Genomic DNA, 18,481 nt, shown 5'->3' on the forward strand with positions numbered 1-18,481 from the left:
CATGTTAATAATCAAAAAAACTCATGCATTCTCATGAGGAGCCTTTGAAAAAAATTTTCATAATCCAGATCCGTATTAAAAAAAAATTGTAAATTGATGTGGGTATCTTTAAACGTAATAATATCCAACAAGTGAAGTTGTTTTCTGGCAGAGGATAAAGGTATTCTAAAAAGTTCTACTGATTTTAGAAAATAATCGGTAATGAAGCCGAATAAAAAAATTCTTCAAACTTCTCCAGAAGTGTTCGAATAGTTTTTTTTTGCATATTATGGCGCATTGAAAAGCATTACTTCACCCCAATTGAACCGACTTTTTGTCTGTTATGGTCATAAAACATTTTTAACACCCTGGATAACCAGATTTACATTATCGGCGATGAGAGATCCGCCAACGTTTAGATGTAGCTCGACCTTCCATCTAAAAAGTTTCAATTTGCTATAAAATTTACAACACCAATTATGTTTAACATTGAATTTATCGCCTTCATTGTCTAGCAAGGAATCGTAGTGCACTTTAGCAATACATATTCTAAATTGAGATAAAGTAACAAACATGGCACATAAATCAAGCTTAGCGGCATTACGCATTTACTTTATGCAATTTATTTTAACTTACAGTTATTTACATCATCCACACAGAAATTATGTTTTTCGGTTACTATCTGTCTACTTATACCAACGCATCTACTAAAACATATTTGTTTTAAAGGTAATTATTATATATTTTGCAATAACTTCAAGGCGAGTATTGCGATAATGGTGCAAAACTTCTCACATTCACCGGCCTTTGAGATTTCATTATAATTTGAATTCAGTTATTACAGTGAAATTAGTTGGCAATGGACCTATCTATCGACCAATGGGTTGGCAAACTCGCCGTGGTCACTGGGGCTAGTGCTGGAATTGGTGCAGCTATATCTAAGAAACTCGTGGAATGTGGCATCAATGTAAGGGAAACTGCATTTTTTACTAATTTGGAACTTTAGGTTGCACCTAAATTATTTTTGCTACAATCTAACGTAAAAATATGATTTTAAGAATAATTTTATAGTTCTTCGCTTAGATCGCGACCAAGAACTTTATCGCCTCACTAGCAGTAGGGAACAATTTTATTTAATATTTCATATTTTTATATAAAGTGTGTTTGATATATACAGTATGTCCACAGATAGAGGGCCCAAGGGGACAAATGGACAAAAAATGTCGTTTTTCGACAAAAAGTCATTCTTGATAAAAGTTTCTGCTTCTCGAGAAAATACGATTTACGAAGATACTTTTGAACTTTTTTATACAAGTAGTATAAGAGTAAACTACCTTTATTTCTCATTTTGGAATAAAATGGTAAATAAAAAACAAATTTGAAATCCTACCCAAAGTTTACATACAAAATTCCACTATTCCAAAATAGTTTATAAGTAATTCAAAATGAATGTTAATAGATATTACTTATTAAAACACACCTCCCCCGTATTCGACGCATTTCTCAAACTGCTGTTTAATGTGATTATAACTTCTTCTTATCTCCTCGAGTGAAATCATTTGAACTGACTCTAATATTCTCTGTTTTAAAATGTCGATATTATTATCAATGGGTTGCTGAAGCGTTAATTGCTTCAAACGGCCCCAAAGGTATGTGTCAGAAATAGTGAGGTGAGGACTTCTTACAGGCCACAAAACTGGGCCGTACCGGCCAATCCACTTATCTCCAAATTTATTGTTAAGCCACTCTGTAACTTCGCGTGCACAATGTGCCGGGCACCCGTCTGTTTCATTACATGGAATTCGTCAGTTAGTCAAGAGATTCAACGATACTGGGTCGGTGAGTAATTTAAAAAAGAAGAAGAAACTTTTTAACGATGATAATGCAACTACAGTTGTTGTCTTGCAGTCTGTTATGGAAAACCCTCTTGTATCGTTACGAAAACGAGTTCAAATTTTGCAAATCGCCCAAAAAAGTCAAATTCAAAAAATTTTAAAAGCAAATAATTTTTTCCCATTCAAACCACATTTCAATCGTGGATTAGAAGATGGAGACAATGCAAAGCGATTAAATTTTTGTTTGTGGGTGGGGGACGAAATTTTAAATGAAAATAACGAGTTTCACAAACTTATTTTATTTTCCGATGAATCAACTTTTTGACAAATGGTACGGTGGCTTCACAACATGTAAGATACTGGAGCAGAGAAAATCCAGAATTCAGAATTCCTTCATGTCGCTAATATTTCAAAAAAATTAACGTCTGGTGTGGCATTTCATATTATGAAATAATGGGACCATTTTTTTTTTGAAGGTACATGCAATTGGAATTCATACTTGGAAATGTTGAAAACTTTTCTTTTGGACAAGCTAAATGAATTGCCATTACAGTACCGAGAACAAATATACTTTCAACAAGACGGGTGCCCTGCACCTTGTGCACGCGAAGTTACAGAACGGCTTAACAATAAATTTGGAGATAGGTGGATTAGCCGGTACAGCCCAGTTTTGTGGCCTGTAAGAAGTCCTCACCTCACTATTTCTGACACATACCTTTGGGGCCGTTTGAAGCAATTAACGCTTCAGCAACCCATTGATAATAATATCGACATTTTAAAACAGAGAATATTAGAGTCAGTTCAAATGATTTCACTCGAGGAGATAAGAAGAAGTTATAATCACATTAAACAGCAGTTTGAGAAATGCGTCGAATACGGGGGAGGTGTGTTTTAATAAGTAATATCTATTAACATTCATTTTGAATTACTTATAAACTATTTTGGAATAGTGGAATTTTGTATGTAAACTTTGGGTAGGATTTCAAATTTGTTTTTTATTTACCATTTTATTCCAAAATGAGAAATAAAGGTAGTTTACTCTTATACTACCTGTATAAAAAAGTTCAAAAGTATCTTCGTAAATCGTATTTTTTCGAGAAGCAGAAACTTTTATCAAGAATGATTTTTTGTCGAAAAACAACATTTTTTGTCCATTTGTCCTCTTGGGCCCTCTATCTGTAGACATACTGTATATTCTATAAAAAATCCGGAAATATATGACGCACTTATGGTATTATAGATGGTAGGCGCTTGACCTCAATACAAAATTACAAATTATTTATCATCCTGTATTTCAGACGTGAAGCGACAACGAACCCATGCTCATATGAACTTTCTTCCTTAAAATCTCCCACAGATTCCTCCCTAGAATTTTTGACGTACTATTATAAAACACCCTGTGCACAATTTTGTTTCATAATCCAGTATTTCCAGGTGGTAGGACTAGCCAGACGTGAGGAGAAAGTACAGAAACTGTCGGAGAGTATTAAAAATACGAAAGCTAAATTATACGCAATAAGATGTGACATTACTAATGAAGAGGACGTTAAGAGAGCCTTTGCAGCAATAAACAGCATCGCTCCAGTTCACATTCTAATCAATAATGCTGGAGTGATAGCTAAAACTTATCTGCACAATGGCGAAGTTAGCGACTGGAAGAATGTATTAGGTAATTTAGCTTCCCTCAAGATCTCTACATTCATATTTAAATCGTATTAATATACATACAGGATGAGTTTCTTAGAGTGATTGTTTAGATACGCATTACGGTAGGGATAACGGGGTGGGGTGCTATAGCTCATAGTAGCACGTTGCTTTTGATTTTCGTCAAACGCAATATGACCGCTCAACAGTACGTTCCAGAATCTCGAAGCAGCATCTTCTGCCCCATTTCAGAACGCTCCACAACGCGGTATTTCAGCAAGATAATGCACGACTATACTATTTTTTTCTTCCGATAAAATAAAATCAATTTATTACCTTGACCACTGCGACCTTCAGACCTATCACCATCGAACGTGTCTAGAATATTGTGGGTAGAAGGTTACAAAATTTACCCATTCCCCCACAAACCCCAACGGCGCTTTATAATGCCATACAAATACCCTGGAATGAGATTCCTCTAGAGGACATCGATCAGCTCGTTAATTTGATGCCTAGACGTGTCCAGGAGTGCATAAAAAAGCTCGGAAGGCTGACATATTAATAAACTTTTTTCAAGTTTTAACCATCGAATTTATTTAATTCTTTAACAATGTACTTATGTACCATGATTACCAAAAATAATTTATATCAAACTTTTTCTATGGGGCGTTCTCTTTTCTACATATGTCATGCAGAATATATCCTACTGGTCTTATATGTACACTATTTCCCTAGAAACAGTAATAATTCAGTTAGATCGACTTAAAAAATTCACAAAATTTGAATTTTGTGGAAACCATAAGTTTTTTCAAAAATTTTAAGCGTTTTAATTGCTCCTTAAAACTGCATTTTTTTCCGCATTTAAGCAACTGTGAAACATTGCTAACTTCCTAGATCCCCTCATTAATGGCCGAAAAAACTACCGAATCTCACAAATATATAAAAACATGACAATTACAATTATTGGAATGCACCAGTAACAAATATTTTTAGATACAAACATAATTGGGGCGTGCCTACCATCGAAAGAGGCAATTAAATCTATGTCTGACAATAAAGTTGATGGTCAGATAATCAACATTAACAGCATTTTGGGGCACGAAGTATATAATATACCGAAAGCAAGTATTTACATAGCATCTAAGCATGCGCTGACAGCCTTAACCGAGTCCTTGAGGTTGGAGTTGATTGGAATTGGATCTAGAATTAAAATTACGGTAAATATTAGACCATCTCAAGTCATCAGTTTTAATCTAGTCACCACATAAACCAATGGGATATATGACTTAATTGCACCGAGTGAATCATTTCGTCCTTGCGACCCGTTTGTCTTAGAATTAGACTACGTCTGCGCTAGGGTGGTGCCATCGACTTATTGCGGTCATACTTTCAATATGTTGAGAATAAATTAAAATGAAATCAATAAGAGATCTTTCAAAGTTCTGCAGTTGTAAAAAAAGTATAATGGAAAACACATGCTAAATGGCTGAATCACGAGCACTTGCTTCTCATTTACGTTAAAATTTCCTTCAAAACCCTTAAACTATTTATAGCACAAAATGAATATTCTAATCAGTTAAGATATGCTAAATATGCTAAGACTGTAATAACATATTATGCAACTAGCATGGGAACTACTCTCAAATGATTAATAAGTGCTTTTCGTGTAAATAAGAAGTAGGTATTCCTCCGCAAAAGCTAAAAGTCTAAGCTTTTTTATATTTGTAATAATTTATATATTGTAATTTTTAGAGTTTAAGTCCGGGTCCAGTAGACGATACAGAATTATCCGTAAAGACGACCATTGTAGCTAATGGACATAGTCTCCTGAAATATTTCTTGAAGCCCGAAGATGTTCTCAAAGGCGTTTTGTATATTCTGACCACTGCCCCACACTTCCATGTAAGTATCTAGGTCCTACCTAATACTTTTCTCCCTGGTAAGCTTTTGAAAGGAATATTTCAAGTTTATATGTACAAAGTATCCGGAAACGCTGAGTTTTAAAAAACACCCTGTGTCAACAAAATAAAGATAGCGACGGCTTTTCTGTCACCGTCAGCTTTCTTTCCATAAAAATCGAGCTCAGGTTTGCCAAAACGATAGGACTGTAACCTTACTATATTAAGTGATAGCTTTGAAATCTTGAAAAACCACCAAATTGGAGGCGCTTTGTATAAGTTATGTTAAGTAAGCAGGGTAATGGATTTTTTTGCATTATAATGGAATTTTTATAAAACCGAAATTAAGTATCATATAGAATTTTTTCGGACAAAAAAACAATTAAACATCAATTTTTGACTTTATATAACACATAACACGTGGCCAGCAACACGGTTAGAAATTTAAAAAATATCACTTCCAGTTAACTAAAAACAATAAAACTTGTCGTTATCATTATTTCCACCAAAACAAAATATAAAATCACTTATTTCCGTGTTTTTGAAAAACACCGAAGAAATGTTATACAATACAAAATTTGCTTTATATAAAAATTCCACCATGAAGCAGCAACATCAAGCGGCCCGCATGTATTAGACACTCTGTACCTACTTAATTAAATAATTTTTTAGGTAGCCGAGCTCATGTTGAGACCCGTCGGAGAGCCTTTGTAATTTAAATTAATATAAGGGCAGGTTTTATATGTTACAGAGGAATCAGTAAATATTAAATAAATTTAATGATATGGTGATGGTTATATGATTTTTACGAACATTTTTCGGTATGATACCTTTAATACCATATTACACACTAAAGTTGTGAAATACTTCATTATTACTCAGACTTCAAATTTAAATCTAAGACGTGAGAATCGCAAGTATTTCACAGCCACTGTGTGATAGAATAAGATATTTTTTTCATATAATAAACCCAATAAGATTACAAATAAATTAGTTTTTTTCTGATTTCGACATTATTTCTCATACATTGTTAGTTAAGTATTTGAGATCGCCATAGGCAAAACCTGAAAAAATTTCACTTGCGGAATCATGAAATTTTAAAACCTATGTGACCGTATGCCGTTAGGCCCGATTTAACTATAAGGCAGGCGTTGCCCAGATTACACAGTTTCTACAGAATACTAAAACTATCTTCTTAGAAATATAATACTCAGAACATTATTATAATTTTGAATCCTGGAGTTTATCATTTTGGATATTCCGATGGAGATAAAGACGTTTTATACCCTGATAAAAAAAATTTAACTCGGGTACAATGTCTGCATTGCAATAAACTGGGGCGTTCTTAGATTCACCTTAGAACTACCCCTCATACAGAGTCCCACAATACCCCATTTCTCAAACATATTCAGTTCTTAAAAAGAGTGACGGAGCTAAGGCTGTGCAGAGGGCTGAGCCATAGCGAGTTAATACCTCAGTTCAAGCTACCATCTGGTAAATGGTAATAAGTTCACTAACAATTAAACAGAAAATATACAGGTTGCTATAAAAATACCACAGATTGAAGATATCATCCAGTTATTTCTACATGTAGGACTAGATGGCGCCCTGCATCTCAAAGGTTTGGACAAAATATCCTAACCCAATTTTAATGTCCAAATGCTCGTCTTTCGTTCAAGGCCGGCGTTTTTAACGCGAGTTTACTCAACAGTAGCCAAAAGAATGGAAAAGCACGGCGTAGTTCCCGATGTAATAAGTGCTGCCCCTTCGGAAATTGCTGAAGTAAGTAGTAGGGCTCTATATGGCAAGTATGATGGTTAATTTTCTAATTCAACGTTTGCCGGAACCGAATTTGTCAAGATCGGTCACGTCACAAACACTCGCTTTCATCCAGAGCAAGCGTGACAAGCGTAGACAGGGTGTTTCTAAAAAGTGATCACTACACATTTTTTTAAGGAGACCCCATAGCTTCATAATTTTTTCGTGACATGAACGATTTTTTTTATCTCAAAATTCAACGTCTGTACCTATGTTTAAAATTTTTTTTAAAGTTTACTCTAAGTATCTCCAAAAAATTGATCGTCCATGCACCGTTTTTTATTTTTTGATCTTATTAAAATGAAAATTTGAGATTTAATATTATTGCTGTGTAGGAAGTGGTGATAGATTTCGTAAAATCAACTTTCAAAAATTAAAACAAAACCTCAGTTATATAGGACACCCCGGATGGTTTTTGATTTTTGATTTTTTTCCAAATTTTGATAAAACTTTCCGAAAACAAAATATTTTTAAGTCTCTGACTGAAAATGACATAAATCTAAAATTCCCATCCAAATATATCATTAAAAAAAATTTTATTTTTTATTCGTGACTTAAATGGTTTTTCCAAAAACTAAATAAAATGATAAAAATTAAAATAGAATATAATTTATCTTTATAAATAACATGTGATAAATAAAGGCCTAAGAAAATTTGAAATACCTTGAACTGAAAAATTAAACAATATGCTGGGTGTCTCACTAAAAATTGAAATTTAATTACCAGTTCCGATTCAACCGGAAATACAGGGTGAGTCGGGAGGATCGTGCCAAACTTCAGAAGCGTGTTATACATGAAAAATAAATGGAAAAAAAACTCAAATGTTTTTATCCGATTTTCGTTTGTTTACAAGTTATAGCGTAAATAAAATTAAAACATAAAATTTAAAAAAATTATAAATTTCATAAGAAATTCCATAAATTAACGTTTGGATATCAGCAAATGTTCAAAAATATTGCCATTAACTTCTAAACATTTTCGTCTTCTTGAAACTTTTTGAGGATGTTCCTTTAAACATCCGAATCCAAATGTACTATCAGCAGGATGGAGCTCCCGCACATTCTGCTCGACAGGTTAAGCAACATTTAGACGAAACGTTTCCTGGACGTTGGATTGGTCGTGGTGGCCCTATTAGTTGGCCTCCAAGGTCTCCAGACCTCACATCACTAGACTATTGTTTGTGGGGTGGGTTTAAAACTGAAGTGTACGGAGTAAAAGTGGACACTCAAGATGCACTAATTCAACGCATTAGAAATGCTGCAGCTGCTATTAAGGAAAGACATGAAACAATCAGGAGCGCAACGAATGCTCTTCATAGACGAAGCCGAAAATGTTTAGAAGTTAATGGCAATATTTTTGAACATTTACTATGATATTCAAACGTTAATTTATGGAATTTCTTATGAAATTTATAATTTTTTTAAATTTTATGTTTTAATTTTATTTACGCTATAACTTGTAAACAAACGAAAATCGGATAACAACATTTGAGTTTTTTTACATTTATTTTTCATGTATAACATGCTCCTGAAGTTTGGCACGATCCTCCCGACTCACTCTGTATATGCTACAAAATTGACACGTAATTCGTGTAATTCAGTTTTTAACGCATGATTTTCGAAATTTTCACATGCAAATATATTAGTCTTAGCTTGCGTTACTGCGGCAAAAATAGCCGGTTTGTAACTGGAACTTCATTTTACATATTCTACGCAATTATGGCATCTATTAATTGAACAAAACTTTTTTCTAGGTGTGCTATCCTAGTGGTGTAAAAGTAGAGCAAGGCAATGAATTAACTCCAACTCAAGTCAAGGATCAACCTGCTATCTCATGGGGAGCACAAACAGATGCGTTCTATACGGTCTGTATGACCGGTGGGTAATTGAAACATCTAACATAAAAATCTTATCATGAAATAATTTTCGACGTTCAAAACTCATTAATGAAGCTGTAAGTATGTTTTGTTGTGAGCGATGCTAAGAAGACTTACTTACTGCTTCAATCAAGATATGAAATAGTGATTGTCCTATCGACTGCGGAAAGTGATACTTTCTCGTATGCGATTGTCGTTGAAGCTCTCAAGTGCAAGCAGTTGTATTTTTCCGCATGCGAGTATTGTTCAAATGCCGTTAAAGCATTCAAGTGCGGGAAAATTCCGTAAAAGTTAGAAAAAATATTCTTTTCTATGAACATACTTATGACCTAACACACAGCAGATAATTTGAGTAGCGAACAGTTATAAGAGAAAATAGCACCTGGTCCACGTTGCTTAACTTGCTATTGTACTTGTGTGGCAAAGTACACCTTCCGGGATACACATGCGTACTTTAGCGTGCCCCAGAACCTCACCAGGAAAACTTGCAGCGTTCTCTATTAGGCAAATTAATACCAGAATATTACAAGTATTCTTATGCCTGCCGGTATTCTTAATGCTAATAAAGTAGTACCGAAATTCAGTAAATTTGCAAATAAAATACACTATAAGTTCACTAACCCCTCAGATCCTGATGCTCCATCTCGCAAAGAACCCACCTATAGGGAGTGGCACCACTGGCTAGTAGGAAATGTTCCAGGAAGTCAGATTGCAAAAGGAGAAGTTCTTTCTGCCTATGTTGGCTCCGGACCACCACCAAATACTGGATTACATCGCTATGTTTTTCTTGTATACAAACAACCAAACAAATTATCTTTCGATGAACCACGTTTGCCGAACAAGTGAGTAAAGTAACTAAATGAACACAAAGACAGTTATACAGGGTGTCCAATAAAAACGGGCGAAACTATAAATCGGTTGTTTATGAATGAAAAAACAAAACATTTTTTTTGTTCAGACTACTAAATAACGTCAAAATTGTTTTCTTTTTAACTCATTTTTTTGTGCTTCGGGTGTCAACTTCAAAATTTTAAATAGAATACGTATTTTTATAAATTTGTTGATAGAAAATGGTTTTGTGAATTTCATGATGCATGACAAATTAATGTTAAAAAAGTTTTTAACTGAAAAAAAATGAAACATTTTATTTCTTTGAGTACTAATATGTTATATTGAATAGTACAAATAACTTTTAAAAAGATCCGTAGTGTCGTAAGTTGTCTTTTAAACATTTAAATTTATTACGATTTTGTTCTTATTGGTTTGGAAATATGTTTCAAGTATAGCTGTAAACTCTCCAACTTTTTTAAATACTTTGAAATTGACACTTGATAATTATCGCCAATCATAATATTAGTAACTATTTTTATTGCTCTATATAACTAATTTACAATTATCAATACAATTTCCATTTCTTCGAGCTAAAAATTGATTTAACATTAACTTATCACACATCCACATATTCAGAAAAATACTTTATATCAAAAAATGTTTTAAAAAAAATTAATAATTTAATAGCCCGAACAATAATATTTTATTTGGTTTTTAGTTCATCAAAATCTGTTCATAAATAACTGAATTAGGACTTCGCCCGTTTTCACGAGACAGCCAGTATTTGAGGATCGTGATTTTCTTTTAGTTCTGGTGATAAACGGGGATGCTTCTCGATCAGGAAATTCGCGGAAAAGTACAATTTGGGACAGCCTGTGGCAGGAAACTTCTATCAGGCTCAGTACGATGACTACGTGCCTATTTTGTACAAGCAATTAGGGGAATAGTGCTCCTTTGTGTGTTAATAATCGGCAATAATGGGAGTCTGAGTAATAAACCGCTTCATTTTAAATATACGTATTTGTTTCGTTTGAATGTAGTAACGTTCTTCGACCTTTGTGATATTATGGGGATCAGTTTTAGGTTGTGACCCTTCCAGTAATGACAACCAGAATTTCTCAAAATAAAATTTGTGCTTTACACGTATTAAAGTCAGTACCGCCCTTTTGGAGTGGCAAGTTTGGGAGGCAGACCAGGAGGGTGATGCGATTTTTCTTGGTCGGTGGTTTTTTTTGTGGAAGGAAGGCGGTGATTGATTGAAAATTTTGTTCAGGGCACCAGACTTGCTAAAGCCAAAGTCAATATGGTTTCATTCGCGGAAAATCCACTCAAACCGCTATTCTTGAATATGTGCATAGACTAACTGGACGTCTTGGCTTGATCGTGGATTTATCTGAGCATATAAACGTTCGAACAGAGAATTACTCATTTTGAAATTGCGACAAATCTTATCATTTTATTAGCTTCATATCTATCTAGTCGTATACAAAATATGAACACGTTCAAGGTCCAAGAGGAAAGTCAGGTAGCTTGAAATGCGCTCTAATGACATTAATATTGTGTAAGAAAACTTACTGATTAAAAAATATGCATTTTTTCATTGAACACTTACATTTTATTGCATAAAAACATTACCAACAGTAAAAGAAATTTGTTTATTGAAACAGAAATAATTTTCCATGTTTCAAAAAATCAAATTTGGCGTTGAGTGTATCATAAAGTGACATATGACAGTTGATGTCAGCAAAATTTTAGTTCGATTTCCACATTAATATTTCCAAATCTTACTCTGATGGTCAACGGGTATACCAAATTGCAATTGCAATAATTCAAACGCGCATTACCATGACAAAAATACTGGTTTGTTGCATAAACTTATTGGAAAAATCCATGGTTCCTGAAATATAGAGTGATCAAATTTATATTATATATGTTTACAATGTCGCTAGCTGCTGTCATATATTGCTCAGAATTTCTCTTGAACCGGTTGTAAAGTTAATTCTTTGATCTGAAAAAAATAATTTACATAAGCATAATATAAAGAAATATATCGTTTTTTCTTTTAGAAGGCAGTATTCTGAGGTATCTGGTGGATATAAAGTCTTTATTCCTCCTGTTTGTTCAAGTTATTGTCGTGGAGTTCATGACAACTCGTTCGTCCATTATACCACACAATTCAACATCGCCATCTTAGTTGGTGTTGCCTGCCGTATTGCCTAATTACGCAATCGCAGTTAGTCACACTTAAGTTTGAAAATTGAATAATTTTTGAAGTCCAATCTTTATTGACGATTTCAAAGATCTTATGGTAGTCATTGGACAAAGATTATAAACAACATATAATATTATATCGTTTTTATGGCTATTAGTTTTTCAGAAAACTTGCCCCGCTTGCCAGCAGCTCGAGAAGTATAAACGTCTATTTTAGGCGATAGTAAGGACTCCTAGGTTGTGGGCGCGTTTAAGTGCCTAATGCTTTTTTTGTATTACACTTACCAACGTATGTGGTGGTGTCCACAAGGCATACACTACCGAATCAGCTACATTTTCAGGCTCCAAAACTTTTATTTCTTTAAAGATTTTAGCCAATATAGAATCGTTTACACTTGCAGCGTCCCAAATGTTAGTCTCCACTAAACAAAGAGAGAGACTCTAAAAAATAAAAAAAATAAAATGGAAAGTTAGGCATCATTTTTATTTTTCAAAAAATCAGTAGCGTATAAGTTTTCCTTCGAAAATGTTCAATGACTTACTGGGACACACTCCACTGAAATTAGAAGAACTTGTTTTTTGTTGCAAAATATGCACCTCCTAGTCCACAAAAAAAATCCTGAAACATCCTGTATATAGTTAAATAGCTTACTGTAACTTTGATCCAGCTATCCAGTTCTGCTAGTTCAAGACGCAATACTTCAGTCAAACCAGTAACAGCGTGCTTGGTGGCTGGATAAAGATTCAATCCGGAAAACTCGCCTATTGTATAAGGAATTCGATGCCCTAATATGCTATTTATATTAATAATATGACCTTTAATTTTACTCGTTTGCATTACTCTTACAGCCTCTCTCGATGCTATGCAAAGAACCACACATATATTAACATCTGCAAAAGAAAAAAAAGGTAAGTATTTGCCTTTGGTATGCTTTAGATGAAATATACATTACGTTTTTTAACATGCAAGATAAGATTTTACATGTCAAAATTTTATTAATGAATTTAATCAGTCGTAACGCCATTACCAGCCCCCTTTTCTTCCATATACCGGGTGGTCCGTTTAACCTGACAAATTGGAATATCTCTAAAGTCTGAAAAACGCATCGAATTAAAAAAAAAATTATGAGATTTGTTCGTTTCGAACAGCCGCCCATTTTATGACAGGAAACGTGACTCCCTGACCTTACCACCTGGAAGTTAGGTGGGGATAACTGTGAGATATTAAATGAAAAACCCCATTTTTATTGCAGATTCGGATTCTACAACGAAAATTACAGTTAGTTTGTGTGAATATTTTATTTCAATTCGCCATAGATGGTGCTGTAATTGGAGAAATTAGTTTTATCCTGATTCCGGAAGAAACTATTTTGTCTTTTGTTTTTTTTAAATAGAAACCTGTTGTTTTTTCGTGCATTCGATAGTTTAAAGAAAAACAAGCGTCTATGAAAAATTAATTTAATTTTTATTCCAATAAACACAACAAATCAATCATTAAATTAATGAAGAAACAAATATTCAAAATGTTCACCGCCTTCATTAATACTTTTTCTTAATTGCATCTGTAATGCTACAGTAATGCTGCGTAGACACTAAAACTTCAAAAACAATAGAGACACAAGCATCCCTAATTCTTGCTGTCATATTTTAGCATTGTATGTACTGTTGAATACACTTTTTCTTTGAGATGGTCCCATAAGAAAAAGTCGAGTGGGGTAAGATCTAGCGCTTGTGTTGATCAATAACTAGGTCTACCACGTCCAATCCATCGATTAGGATATTCACGATGTAAATTTCGTACGAAAGGTAAGACCCAATGAGCTGGGCAATCATCATGCTGAAACCACACCAAACGACGTGTTTCCAAATGAATGTCTTCCAACACCATTATACTATAGTTTGTAAGATAAAATGTATTATTCTGATTACAATACTACCTGCCACCAATAAAAAAAAAGTACAATAAAAATTTGGGATTGCTATATAAAATTTCAAATTAACCCCCCTCCCATCTACAGATAGTAGGATGCGGGAGACATGTTTGATGTCATTGGACGGGCCCCTTTGAGAGAAAGGAACCTTATTAGGAATTTTTTCAATGCAATGTGTTATTTTCAAAATATTCCGATACGTGGGGTTAAACGGACCACCCGGTAGAAGTGACGCTAATTATAATTTTTTTATTTAATGAACAAGTAAAAGTCTTTGGAAATAGGGTTCATACCTATTACTTTTTTTCCACATGTGTGAATCCCCGTCATGCAAGTTGATATCTTGAAGAAGTCCAGCGTTATTCACAAATACATGAACTGGTCCAAGGTTCTCAACTGTCCACTTAAACGCATTCAAAATGTTCTGTTCAATAAGCAAATCACATTCGACAAAAATATAATTATATTTTACCTTACCGGTAAATTTTACCTTTGCCTTGAGGGATCTCTTTAGCTAGAAATTAGACATTTTCTTTTCGTCGTGCCAAGTTCACGACTTACAATTTTTTTTCAAAAAGATTATAAATTGTTTATGAAGAATCTCAAAACCGATGGAATGATCTTAACTCTATAATAGTTATATTGGGCAATCACTAAAAATCCCTCGCAGTTTGTGGTTTTCCATTAAAATCAAAACCGAATTTATCCAAGATAAGAACTTTCCCAACAAGAAAGTCTTTATTAACTATTGTGACTGCCAGTAGTTAATTACCAGTGAGAATATACTGGGAGTCAATAGAAAATGTGTTAATCTTGTAACCTTTTTGCAGCTTTTGTCATAAATAAAACTTTTTTATTTACATTGAACATCCTATTGTGCTCGTTTTTGCATTCATCAGATCGTTTTAATTATGATTAAACCTATTTGGATTTTTTCCACACAAGCTTAAAAATAAAATTTAAAAAATAATATATTTTTGAAAATTTACATGCATCGAATTTTCTAAGCAGTCTACCCTTACCCTCTATCAGCTCACTTTCTCCTGCACAAGACGATAGAGCATAAATATTTTTCTTTCATTTTCACATCACGCAGCCTTTCGTAGTCGAGAAGAACCGTAAATTATGAATAATAATTTAGTAAAAAACATTTTAATTTTTTAGAGTATGGTCCTGCATGGATCACTGAAAACTCCAGAATAAAGTTTCGCACAACTCTGCTCTAAAAAAAAATAAAAATTATGTTCAACTGACACTTCCATCTCCAATTGTTAAAAAATTAAAACAAAGAGATTTAAGTGCCCTAAATCTTTAGGAAACTAGGAGGTAGCTTTTTTATCTTCTCATATACTAATTGCAGACCTGTTTAACTTAACTATCGGCTATAAATTTAGACCAAACCATCTGCTACTACTACTTCTCAGCTTTGAACATAAAAAAAATGTTGTTCTATTCAGTTACCCTTACAATTATGCAATTCAGAACTAGGGATTTCGCTATGGCAGCTCCAATTCCTAAACTGGCCCCTGTCACTACCACCACTTTGCCAACCCATCTATCCATAGACAAAACCATGCTGCTGGATTACAGCAGCTTTTTTGGATTAAACGTTAAAATGGAATCACTGGGGTTAAGTGTTGAAAAAAGAGCAAACTTGATGAATAACAAGCATCACAGTACAGGGACGAACTTAGCTCAAACCTTGCAAATTATTTAGATACGTTTTACTATATTTGAGATTAATTGTGAACGCCACGAAATCGAGTAGAGAAATGCTTAACGAAAGTTAATTTTAAAAAATCAGTTATCTTCAGATATTGAAAAAAGACATATGTTCGAAGGAAAAAACTAATTTATGACATCATAGCCGAAATTTAAAAGGCAGAAAATTAAATTTTTAGCTATAAATTAACCAAAAATTACTGTCCTTTGTGGATGGTCAAAAACCTATCCACACCTTCACGTTGTGATCACTAAACGTCTCCTCCCCCGAGTCCGAATATCCAACCCCTAACAGAGGGGGGGGGGGGAGTAGACGCGGAAAACAGAAAGATGTATGTTTAATGGGAAAAACCGGGGAGTCCTTAGACGTGAGCCTACCGGAAAACGACCTATTGATCGAAATAACTCAAAGAGACAGTAATCACCTAGCAAAAGACCAGTGGACTTGATAGTCACTACTCACATTCCTCTCCAACCCTAACTAGGGGTTTAGGTTAGGACTAATTAGGAAAACTTCCAGAGTTAGGGAGGCTTCTTTCATCCCGAAGTTTTTAGAGTATCGGTGCTTAAGCAAATCCCACACCTCCTGGCTACCACAACAGCAGACCGGATGTCTTATGAAGATTTTTCTCGGTACTAAAAAGGTCTTTCTTTGGAACTACGTTACATAATTTATTATAGTGCCGCATATCAGCAATATTTACAAATATAAATAAATATTTCGGATTTTTTGGAAGTGTTAGTGAATGATGGCTGAGAGGGTCCGGATAAAAAGGTATTGACTGTATTGGTATTAATTGCGCAATCAGCGCTCTATTAAGCACGTGAACGTTTATGTGTATTTCAGCAATATCCTAGATTGAGTTGTATGCAATTACATATTGTTTTAATGTATTGCACCATAATGATACAAGTACCTTATATGTACTATATTATTAAAAAGATTCAGAACGTAAAGTAATTTGTTGGTTATTTTTTAATAAGTGACTCTTTTGTATGTGCTAACCGATTTAAATGATTAAAATATCGTTTGAAAGCCCATTTCCTGTAAAATCTGCAGAAGGATAGTTCTTTTTAAACCGTTAATTTTATGAGTTTTATGTAGGATGAGCAGAGAATGCTACAAAAAAAGTTCAAATTTTAAATATTTCTTAAACTATTGTTTCTAATATAAAAAAAACTGAAGGGGCAAAAAGTCAATTAAAGAAATGAGGATTTAAATGAAGTTAAGGAATAAAATTTTAAAATAGTATAAAAAAGTTCTGATATAAAATATTGAGAGCGACCACCAACAAAGTAATGCTCTGTAGAGTATTTTAAATAATTGTTATTTCGGTTTGTTCGTAATGGTAAAGTGATTATTACTAATTTTGAATGATCTTTACAAATAAAAGAGAAATTAATTTAAATTAAAAAAAAATGAAAATTCAACATCCCATAAATTAAAATGGAAGCAATTTTGGCCAAGTCTTTATTTTAAAATAAGCTCATGGTTCATAAAGAAACCCTGTATTGTGATAAAGAAAAACTGAGAAATAAATTCAAAAAGTCAAGCCACCCAGTTGTCAAGAAACCATTAGATTTAAGAAAGAGCTAAAAAGTTGAGTTTTTTTTAAGAACTTGTTCATTTGCTAAATATAAACATTTACTATTTTGTATGTAATTATCGCTCCTTTCATACCAGTCTCACATTAGAAAATTTTATTTTTTATAAATTCTCTCATGTCACGGTATCTTGGTTCGCTTGTACCGCTTGTTTTCAGAAATAGATATTTTTGATAAATTTATATTTATATCATATGTATATCATAAAATTACCTAGAATTTTTGATGCTATGCACCATGCACATCCTACGCAATGTTTGAGTTACTTCAAGCTAGCCTCATTAGAAGTTATAATTTTAACCAATACAATTTTACCAAAATACAATCAATATAACACGATTTAATATAGTAACATTAGTATCAATACTATTTGTATCGTATCTTTTATGGTTACCTAGATCCCAACGTTGAGCTTCAGGATAGCTATCCTGTATTCATTATAAAATTCATATCTATAATTTCCATACTTCCATGCATCTCCGGAGAAAACTGCAAAGGCATGAATGTCTAATGGCAATAAACAGAGTTCTGTAACGCTTCTTGGTATATAACCGTTAGGTGGCGCTATATGTCTCCTAATGAAAGAGATAATGCCAAACGTTTGTAGTTTTATAGATTAATCTCTGATAAGATAATTAATCGTGAAACATATTAACGATAGGCATAATAATTAGTTCTAATTCCTAATGTATGCATTGAAAAATTCAGAAATCTAATTTGTATTTAAAATTTGATGGTAAATAAGCAGCTTCTCAAAAAGTCTGTCTACAAACCAATATTTCTAAAGAATCACTTTTATTTCAAATGAGGTAATCCGCTTGAATTAGTGATAAGAATGTTCTGATCGTGCTGTGATAAAGATTTATTTCCAGGATAGGAAAAATTGACCGAAATCGGGACAATTTCATAAGTATTCATAAAATAAGGGCGAAAATCGCGTGGCTGGGTGAGAGTCGTGCAAATGGAACGGACATGCAAGGTCGAGTACCTTTGAGATGTTGATGCATCACTGTTCTGATTGGTGCAACGCTCCCAGCTGCGCGCCGCTGATTGGCTCGTTTCTGGGACGACCAGTTCAATAATCCAAATTCCACTATTCCACAGAAGAAAATCATTTGTGGTCTCCTCGCC

At 33.6% G+C, this 18,481-nt stretch overlaps 4 protein-coding genes across 11 annotated transcripts; 3 read left to right on the top strand and 1 right to left on the bottom strand.

The window, feature by feature from the left end:
- The first annotated feature begins 580 nt into the window (after window positions 1-580).
- Window positions 581-6,346, top strand: LOC136342562 (farnesol dehydrogenase-like). 4 transcript variants are annotated; one of them, XM_066288498.1, is made up of 6 exons: window positions 581-708; window positions 815-946; window positions 3,249-3,483; window positions 4,452-4,675; window positions 5,211-5,360; window positions 6,029-6,346. In XM_066288498.1, exons 2-6 carry the CDS (start codon window positions 839-841, stop codon window positions 6,068-6,070), a joined length of 759 nt encoding a protein of 252 aa, XP_066144595.1. In that variant the 5' UTR covers window positions 581-708; window positions 815-838; the 3' UTR covers window positions 6,071-6,346. The 4 variants fall into 4 exon arrangements, with proteins under 4 accessions (XP_066144595.1, XP_066144596.1, XP_066144597.1 ...); XM_066288499.1 differs by having other exon boundaries at window positions 585-708; window positions 824-946; XM_066288500.1 differs by lacking the exon at window positions 581-708 and adding an exon at window positions 717-740 and having other exon boundaries at window positions 824-946.
- LOC136342566 (uncharacterized) lies at window positions 961-3,242 on the top strand. Of its 2 annotated transcripts, XM_066288510.1 has the most exons (3): window positions 961-1,818; window positions 2,291-2,698; window positions 3,113-3,242. In XM_066288510.1, the coding sequence occupies exons 1-3, from the start codon at window positions 1,746-1,748 to the stop codon at window positions 3,157-3,159; spliced, it is 528 nt and encodes a 175-aa protein (XP_066144607.1). In that variant the 5' UTR covers window positions 961-1,745; the 3' UTR covers window positions 3,160-3,242. The 2 variants fall into 2 exon arrangements, 1 of the variants encoding a protein (XP_066144607.1); XR_010732665.1 differs by lacking the exons at window positions 961-1,818; window positions 2,291-2,698 and adding an exon at window positions 2,709-3,057.
- Window positions 6,347-6,983: 637 nt separating the features above from the next.
- Window positions 6,984-10,897, top strand: LOC136342564 (protein D3-like). The gene is made up of 4 exons (XM_066288504.1): window positions 6,984-7,138; window positions 8,928-9,051; window positions 9,679-9,892; window positions 10,690-10,897. The coding sequence occupies exons 1-4, from the start codon at window positions 7,016-7,018 to the stop codon at window positions 10,826-10,828; spliced, it is 600 nt and encodes a 199-aa protein (XP_066144601.1). The 5' UTR covers window positions 6,984-7,015; the 3' UTR covers window positions 10,829-10,897.
- Window positions 10,898-11,473: 576 nt separating this feature from the next.
- Window positions 11,474-18,465, bottom strand: LOC136342565 (farnesol dehydrogenase-like). Of its 4 annotated transcripts, none has more exons than XM_066288508.1 (5): window positions 15,491-15,632; window positions 14,317-15,245; window positions 12,745-12,983; window positions 12,378-12,533; window positions 11,474-11,889 (listed from the first exon to the last, which is right to left on the bottom strand). In XM_066288508.1, the coding sequence occupies exons 2-5, from the start codon at window positions 14,351-14,353 to the stop codon at window positions 11,848-11,850; spliced, it is 474 nt and encodes a 157-aa protein (XP_066144605.1). In that variant the 5' UTR covers window positions 14,354-15,245; window positions 15,491-15,632; the 3' UTR covers window positions 11,474-11,847. The 4 variants fall into 4 exon arrangements, with proteins under 4 accessions (XP_066144605.1, XP_066144606.1, XP_066144602.1 ...); XM_066288509.1 differs by lacking the exon at window positions 15,491-15,632 and having other exon boundaries at window positions 14,317-14,968; window positions 15,046-15,460; XM_066288505.1 differs by lacking the exons at window positions 14,317-15,245; window positions 15,491-15,632 and adding an exon at window positions 18,339-18,465.
- Between the last annotated feature and the right edge of the window lie 16 nt (window positions 18,466-18,481).

This window comes from Euwallacea fornicatus, chromosome 12, assembly GCF_040115645.1.
Source record: "Euwallacea fornicatus isolate EFF26 chromosome 12, ASM4011564v1, whole genome shotgun sequence".
Classification (NCBI taxonomy): domain Eukaryota; kingdom Metazoa; phylum Arthropoda; class Insecta; order Coleoptera; family Curculionidae; genus Euwallacea; species Euwallacea fornicatus.